Here is a 9,158-nt window from a genome sequence, read left to right on the forward strand (position 1 = left end):
ACCGTGTTATAATACAAAACCATGTTATAATAACATGTTATAGTATAATACCATGTTATAATATAATACACCACTATGTTATAGTATATTACACTACCATGTTATAGTATAATTACATGTTATAGTATAATACACTACCATGTTATAGTATAATTACATGTTATAGTATAATACCATGTTATAGTATAATACCATGTTTTAGTATAATACACCACCATGTTATAATATAATACCATGTTATAGTATAATACCTTTTATAATACCATGTTATAATATAATACCATGTTTTAATATAATACCATGTTATAGTATAATACCATGTTATATAATACCATGTCATAGTATAATACCATGTTATAGTATAATACCTTTTTATAATACCATGTTATAGTATAATACCATGTTATAATATAATACACCACCATGTTATAATATAATACACCACCATGTTATAGTATATTACACTACCATGTTATAGTATAATTACATGTTATAGTATAATACACCACCATGTTTTAGTATAATACCATGTTTTAGTTTAATACCATGTTTTAGTTTAATACCATGTTTTAGTATAATACCATGTTGTAGTATAATACCATGTTGTAGTATAATACCATGTTTTAGTATAATACCATGTTGTAATATAATACCATGTTTTAGTATAATACCATGTTGTAATATAATACCATGTTTTAGTATAATACCATGTTGTAATATAATACCATGTTTTAGTATAATACCATGTTTTAGTTTAATACCATGTTTTAGTTTAATACCATGTTTTAGTTTAATACCATGTTTTAGTATAATACCATGTTGTAGTTTAATACCATGTTTTAGTTTAATACCATGTTTTAGTATAATACCATGTTGTAGTATAATACCATGTTTTAGTTTAATACCATGTTTTAGTTTAATACCATGTTTTAGTATAATACCATGTTGTAGTTTAATACCATGTTTTAGTTTAATACCATGTTTTAGTATAATACCATGTTGTAGTATAATACCATGTTTTAGTATAATACCATGTTTTAGTTTAATACCATGTTTTAGTTTAATACCATGTTTTAGTTTAATACCATGTTTTAGTTTAATACCATGTTATTATATAATACCATGTTATAGTATAATACAGTATTGATGACAGTATGCTGTTTGTTTTAGAGGACAGAAAATTGATGACAGTATGCTGTTTGTTTTAGAGGACAGAGTATTGATGACAGTATGCTGGTTGTTTTAGAGGACAGAGTATTGATGACAGTATGCTGGTTGTTTTAGAGGACAGAGTATTGATGACAGTATGCTGTTTGTTTTACAGAGGACAGAGTATTGATGGCAGTATGCTGTTTGTTTTACAGAGGACAGAGTATTGATGACAGTATGCTGTTTGTTTTAGAGGACAGAGTATTGATGACAGAATGCTGTTTGTTTTAGAGGACAGAGTATTGATGACAGTATGCTGTTTGTTTTACAGAGGACAGAGTATTGATGACAGTATGCTGTTTGTTTTACAGAGGACAGAGTATTGATGACAGTATGCTGTTTGTTTTACAGAGGACAGAGTATTGATGACAGAATGCTGTTTGTTTTAGAGGACAGAGTATTGATGACAGTATGCTGTTTGTTTTAGAGGACAGTATTGATGACAGTATGCTGTTTGTTTTAGAGGACAGAGTATTGATGACAGTATGCTGTTTGTTTTACAGAGGACAGAGTATTGATGACAGAATGCTGTTTGTTTTACAGAGGACAGAGTATTGATGACAGTATGCTGTTTGTTTTACAGAGGACAGAGTATTGATGACAGTATGCTGTTTGTTTTACAGAGGACAGCTCAGCAAGCCAAAGACAGAAGCCAGATGAAGAAAGGACTGGCAGCCTCCAAGGTGGCTTCAGACATCACTCGCTTCTTCATAAAGAAATGAAGATTAAAACAAAATGTTTTCCTCAAGGAAGGAGGGAAGGTTGGAGGAGTACTGAGTGACATAGGAAGGATGCTTCTTGAGTGTGTTGTCATCTCTGTGAAGAAGGCTACATGTCACAGTTGGTTCTCAATGCTGCCACTACTGTCCATGTTATGGATTCACCAGCAATCCAATGTAGAGGGACATGGCCTCCTTCCTTTAATTTCATCATGTTCAAGTTGGGTCATTGAGAGTGTTGGTGTGAAGACTGTTCTTTCAGGTTGTTTTTGTTGAGTTACCTGAATAGATTTGACTAAACAATGCTGCCTGTATCAAATGCAAATGTTCCACATGCTCAGCTCCGCTCCTTCCCATGTTGTCCCCGAACCGTCAGCATGGAGCCTGGGTTGATTTATAACGGGCTTATCTAGCTCAGATACAGGCTGAACTGAACCAAGCTGGGCAGGCTGCTGCCTGTTTCAGTTGCCAGCCTGCCTGCATGCCTGCCGAGCGCTCGCTGCTATTTTAGGTTGTGCAAACTTGGTAGAAAAACCCTGATATGTGTGATGCTCTAGTTTACATCTTGACAGGATATCACAAGCAAGTGTTTTCCTTCATGTCCTCTACATGTAGCCTAGTTAAGTGTTGCCCTTCATGTCTCTACATGTAGTCTAGTTAATAGTGTCTTTATGTCCTCTACATGTAGTCTAGTTAATAGTGTCTTTATGTCCTCTACATGTAGTCTAGTTAATAGTGTCTTTATGTCCTCTACATGTAGTCTAGTTAATAGTGTCTTTATGTCCTCTACATGTAGTCTAGTTGATAGTGTCTTTATGTCCTCTACATGTAGTCTAGTTGATAGTGTCTTTATGTCCTCTACATGTAGTCTAGTTAATAGTGTCTTTATGTCCTCTACATGTAGTCTAGTTGATAGTGTCTTTATGTCCTCTACATGTAGTCTAGTTAATAGTGTCTTCATGTCCTCTACATGTAGTCTAGTTAATAGTGTCTTCATGTCCTCTACATGTAGTCTAGTTAATAGTGTCTTCATGTCCTCTACATGTAGTCTAGTTAATAGTGTCTTTATGTCCTCTACATGTAGTCTAGTTAATAGTGTCTTTATGTCCTCTACATGTAGTCTAGTTGATAGTGTCTTTATGTCCTCTACATGTAGTCTAGTTAATAGTGTCTTTATGTCCTCTACATGTAGTCTAGTTGATAGTGTCTTTATGTAGTCTAGTTAATAGTGTCTTTATGTCCTCTACATGTAGTCTAGTTGATAGTGTCTTTATGTCCTCTACATGTAGTCTAGTTGATAGTGTCTTTATGTCCTCTACATGTAGTCTAGTTAATAGTGTCTTTATGTCCTCTACATGTAGTCTAGTTAATAGTGTCTTTATGTTCTCTACATGTAGTCTAGTTGATAGTGTCTTTATGTCCTCTACATGTAGTCTAGTTAATAGTGTCTTTATGTCCTCTACATGTAGTCTAGTTGATAGTGTCTTTATGTAGTCTAGTTAATAGTGTCTTTATGTCCTCTACATGTAGTCTAGTTGATAGTGTCTTCATGTCCTCTACATGTAGTCTAGTTGATAGTGTCTTTATGTCCTCTACATGTAGTCTAGTTAATAGTGTCTTTATGTCCTCTACATGTAGTCTAGTTAATAGTGTCTTTATGTCCTCTACATGTAGTCTAGTTTAATGGTTTTCTGTGATGTCTACTGTTTTAGCAGGAGTCTTGGATTTGTTAGACTGAGCATGAATGGATGCACAAACTTGACTGAAATGAAAATAAAAACTCTATTTTCTCTCTTCTGTTGAGTGATCTGTTGTCTGTGTTGTTGTTTCAAAGCCAAACGTTTTTTAATATATATTTTTTTACCTTTTATTTAACTAGGCAAGTACGTCAATAACAAATTCTTATTTTACAATGACGGCCTACCCCTGCCAAACCCTCCCTAACACAGACGACGCTGGGCCAATTGTGTGCCGCCCTATGGGACTCCCGGTTGTGAGACAGCGGGATCGAACCAGGGTCTGGAGTGTAGGAGGGCTTTCGCAGGCAAACCATTTGACCACTATTAGGAATGTACAGAATAACTTCATCTCACAGCATAAAATGTACTGTGCAAATGTGCATCGCTTAAAGTCCAACAGAAAGGTACTAATATCCACATTCTGACATGTCTATCCATCTTCCTGCCCCCCCTGTGTTCTTCTGAAAGGACTTAACTCAATAAAGGAGAAAGAGAGAGGAAGGAAAGGTTACTATGGAAACAGTAGACCTGTGTGTTGGTAATCGGCATTGCGGAGGGAGAATATTGAATCATTTTCACAGCTCCTCTGTTTAGAGTTCAGGTTACAGATCAGCAGCTAGCTGCAATCAATCTCACCAGCCTCCTGTCTGTATCAGTCTGCCCTTCAGAGTATCTCACCAGCCTCCTGTCTGTATCAGTCTGCCCTTCAGAGTATCTCACCAGCCTCCTGTCTGTATCAGTCTGCCATCAGAGTATCTCACCAGCCTCCTGTCTGTATCAGTCTGCCATCAGAGTATCTCACCAGCCTCCTGTCTGTATCAGTCTGCCCTTCAGAGTATCTCACCAGCCTCCTGTCTGTATCAGTCTGCCCTTCAGAGTATCTCACCAGCCTCCTGTCTGTATCAGTCTGCCATCAGAGTATCTCACCAGCCTCCTGTCTGTATCAGTCTGCCCTTCAGAGTATCTCACCAGCCTCCTGTCTGCCCTTCAGAGTATCTCACCAGCCTCCTGTCTGTATCAGTCTGCCCTTCAGAGTATCTCACCAGCCTCCTGTCTGTATCACTCTGATGGCAGACTATCTCACCAGCCTTCTGTCTGTATCAGTCTGCCATCAGAGTATCTCACCAGCCTCCTGTCTGTATCAGTCTGCCATCAGAGTATCTCACCAGCCTCCTGTCTGTATCACTCTGATGGCAGACTATCTCACCAGCCTCCTGTCTGTATCAGTCTGCCATCAGAGTATCTCACCAGCCTCCTGTCTGTATCAGTTTGCCCTTCAGAGTATCTCACCAGCCTCCTGTCTGTATCAGTCTGCCCTTCAGAGTATCTCACCAGCCTCCTGTCTGTATCAGTCTGCCATCAGAGTATCCCACCAGCCTCCTGTCTGTATCAGTCTGCCCTTCAGAGTATCCCACCAGCCTCCTGTCTGTATCAGTTTGCCCTTCAGAGTATCTCACCAGCCTCCTGTCTGTATCAGTCTGCCCTTCAGAGTATCTCACCAGCCTCCTGTCTGTATCAGTCTGCCATCAGAGTATCCCACCAGCCTCCTGTCTGTATCAGTCTGCCCTTCAGAGTATCCCACCAGCCTCCTGTCTGTATCAGTCTGCCATCAGAGTATCTCTGCTCAACACTGTCTCAGGTGGTCCATCCAGCTCGTTGTACAGTGGGAACATAAGTAGGCCGTGTTGGTTTTGGGAGTTTGCAGCTGAGCTTGCAGATCTGGATCCCAACCCTCCTGATAGAATACATCCACACCAGACCTGGTTGACTGGCTCAGACCAGACAAAGGAGAAAGGGAGGATGATGTGCACAGAGAATGGGACCTCAGTATCCCTAATACAGCTCATGTCAACCAATCACATCATATAAAGGTATCCCCAGCCCAGCTAAGACCACTTCTAGTCTGGAATGCTAACTTCCTGGTTCAGCATTGTTTCAACTGAGCTTCTCAGTTTGGATTCCATGCGAGACCACTAACAGCTTTATCAGGAGCCTTGAGCCTCGTCCTCAGTCCTCCTCTACATCTGCTGAAGGACTCCAGCCAGGTCTCCACTTAATATGGCTGTTGTCCCCCTGCTGTCTGTCTGACTGAGCCGGCAGGCTCGCTTTGAGTACTGGACATCTGACAGGGAGGCAGCGTCCTGACATGCCCTTCCTGTCAGCTGGCAGCCAGCGCTCCACTGCCTGCTGTCTTCGGTCCACACCTGTAGATGGATGCAACTTTACAAAGGTTACTGCAGCCAGCGCTCCACTGCCTGCTGTCTTCGGTCCACACCTGTAGATGGATGCAAGTTTACAAAGGTTACTGCAGCCGGGCCCCTCTCTCCCTCCCCTCATACGGCTGTCTCCCTGCTTCTGTTATTACACTCTCTCCCTCCCCTCATACGGCTGTCTCCCTGCTTCTGTTATTACTCTCTCTCCCTCCCCTCATACGGCTGTCTCCCTGCTTCTGTTATTACACTCTCTCCCTCCCCTCATACGGCTGTCTCCCTGCTCCTGTTATTACACTCTCTCCCTCCCCTCATACGGCTGTCTCCCTGCTTCTGTTATTACACTCTCTCCCTCCCCTCATACGGCTGTCTTCCTGCTTCTGTTATTACACTCTCTCCCTCCCCTCATACGGCTGTCTCCCTGCTTCTGTTATTACACTCTCTCTCCCCTCATACGGCTGTCTCCCTGCTTCTGTTATTACACTCTCCCTCCCCTCATACGGCTGTCTCCCTGCTTCTGTTATTACACTCTGTCCCTCCCCTCATACGGCTGTCTCCCTGCTTCTGTTATTACACTCTCTCCCTCCCCTCATACGGCTGTCTCCCTGCTTCTGTTATTACACTCCCTCCCTCCCCTCATACGGCTGTCTCCCTGCTTCTGTTATTACACTCTCTCCCTCCCCTCATACGGCTGTCTCCCTGCTTCTGTTATTACTCTCTCTCCCTCCCCTCATACGGCTGTCTCCCTGCTTCTGTTATTACACTCTCACCCTCCCCTCATACGACTGTCTCCCTGCTTCTGTTATTACACTCTCTCCCTCCCCTCATACGGCTGTCTCCCTGCTTCTGTTATTACACTCTGTCCCTCCCCTCATACGGCTGTCTCCCTGCTTCTGTTATTACACTCTCTCCCTCCCCTCATACGGCTGTCTCCCTGCTTCTGTTATTACACTCCCTCCCTCCCCTCATACGGCTGTCTCCCTGCTTCTGTTATTACACTCTCTCCCTCCCCTCATACGACTGTCTCCCTGCTTCTGTTATTACACTCTCTCCCTCCCCTCATACGGCTGTCTCCCTGCTTCTGTTATTACACTCTCCCTCCCCTCATACGGCTGTCTCCCTGCTTCTGTTATTACACTCTCTCCCTCCCCTCATACGGCTGTCTCCCTGCTTCTGTTATTACACTCTCTCCCTCCCCTCATACGGCTGTCTCCCTGCTTCTGTTATTACACTCTGTCCCTCCCCTCATACGGCTGTCTCCCTGCTTCTGTTATTACACTCTCTCCCTCCCCTCATACGACTGTCTCCCTGCTTCTGTTATTACACTCTCTCCCTCCCCTCATACGGCTGTCTCCCTGCTTCTGTTATTACACTCTCTCCCTCCCCTCATACGGCTGTCTCCCTGCTTCTGTTATTACACTCTCTCCCTCCCCTCATACGGCTGTCTCCCTGCTTCTGTTATTACACTCTCTCCCTCCCCTCATACGGCTGTCTCCCTGCTTCTGTTATTACACTCTCTCCCTCCCCTCATACGGCTGTCTCCCTGCTTCTGTTATTACACTCTCTCCCTCCCCTCATACGACTGTCTCCCTGCTTCTGTTATTACACTCTGTCCCTCCCCTCATACGGCTGTCTCCCTGCTTCTGTTATTACACTCTCTCCCTCCCCTCATACGGCTGTCTTCCTGCTTCTGTTATTACACTCCCTCCCTCCCCTCATACGGCTGTCTCCCTGCTTCTGTTATTACACTCTCCCTCCCCTCATACGGCTGTCTCCCTGCTTCTGTTATTACACTCTCCCTCCCCTCATACGGCTGTCTCCCTGCTTCTGTTATTACACTCACCCTCCCCTCATACGGCTGTCTCCCTGCTTCTGTTATTACACTCTCTCCCTCCCCTCATACGACTGTCTCCCTGCTCCTGTTATTACACTCTCCCTCCCCTCATACGGCTGTCTCCCTGCTTCTGTTATTACACTCTCCCTCCCCTCATACGGCTGTCTCCCTGCTTCTGTTATTACACTCTCCCTCCCCTCATACGGCTGTCTCCCTGCTCCTGTTATTACACTCTCCCTCCCCTCATACGGCTGTCTCCCTGCTTCTGTTATTACACTCTCTCCCTCCCCTCATACGGCTGTCTCCCTGCTTCTGTTATTACACTCTCACCCTCCCCTCATACGGCTGTCTCCCTGCTTCTGTCATTACACTCTCTCCCTCCCCTCATACGGCTGTCTCCCTGCTTCTGTCATTACACTCTCCCTCCCCTCATACGGCTGTCTCCCTGCTTCTGTTATTACACTCTCTCCCTCCCCTCATACGGCTGTCTCCCTGCTTCTGTTATTACACTCTCCCTCCCCTCATACGGCTGTCTCCCTGCTTCTGTTATTACACTCTCTCCCTCCCCTCATACGGCTGTCTCCCTGCTTCTGTTATTACAATCTCACCCTCCCCTCATACGGCTGTCTCCCTGCTTCTGTCATTACACTCTCTCCCTCCCCTCATACGGCTGTCTCCCTGCTTCTGTTATTACACTCTCCCTCCCCTCATACGGCTGTCTCCCTGCTTCTGTTATTACACTCTCCCTCCCCTCATACGACTGTCTCCCTGCTTCTGTTATTACACTCTCTCCCTCCCCTCATACGGCTGTCTCCCTGCTTCTGTTATTACACTCTCTCCCTCCCCTCATACGGCTGTCTCCCTGCTTCTGTTATTACACTCTCTCCCTCCCCTCATACGACTGTCTCCCTGCTTCTGTTATTACACTCTCTCCCTCCCCTCATACGGCTGTCTCCCTGCTTCTGTTATTACACTCTCTCCCTCCCCTCATACGGCTGTCTCCCTGCTTCTGTTATTACACTCTCTCCCTCCCCTCATACGGCTGTCTCCCTGCTTCTGTTATTACACTCTCTCCCTCCCCTCATACGGCTGTCTCCCTGCTTCTGTTATTACACTCTCTCCCTCCCCTCATACGGCTGTCTCCCTGCTTCTGTTATTACACTCTCCCTCCCCTCATACGGCTGTCTCCCTGCTTCTGTTATTACACTCTCTCCCTCCCCTCATACGGCTGTCTCCCTGCTTCTGTTATTACACTCTCCCTCCCCTCATACGGCTGTCTCCCTGCTTCTGTTATTACACTCTCTCCCTCCCCTCATACGGCTGTCTCCCTGCTTCTGTTATTACACTCTCCCTCCCCTCATACGACTGTCTCCCTGCTTCTGTTATTACACTCTCTCCCTCCCCTCATACGGCTGTCTCCCTGCTTCTGTTATTACACTCTCTCCCT

The 9,158-nt window shown here is 44.4% G+C and overlaps 1 protein-coding gene across 1 annotated transcript in view; it reads left to right on the forward strand.

Annotated features, from left to right (window-relative positions):
* LOC139532734 (DNA annealing helicase and endonuclease ZRANB3-like) overlaps positions 1-3,722 on the forward strand; it is an 86,972-nt gene extending 83,250 nt beyond the window's left edge. The window contains exon 23 of the mRNA XM_071330699.1: positions 1,833-3,722. Within this exon, the coding sequence (XP_071186800.1) occupies positions 1,833-1,931 (99 nt within the window). The 3' untranslated portion in view covers positions 1,932-3,722. The remainder of the gene's footprint in view (positions 1-1,832) is intronic.
* Positions 3,723-9,158: the final 5,436 nt, after the last annotated feature.

This window comes from Salvelinus alpinus, chromosome 10 (assembly GCF_045679555.1).
Source record: "Salvelinus alpinus chromosome 10, SLU_Salpinus.1, whole genome shotgun sequence".
Taxonomy (NCBI): domain Eukaryota; kingdom Metazoa; phylum Chordata; class Actinopteri; order Salmoniformes; family Salmonidae; genus Salvelinus; species Salvelinus alpinus.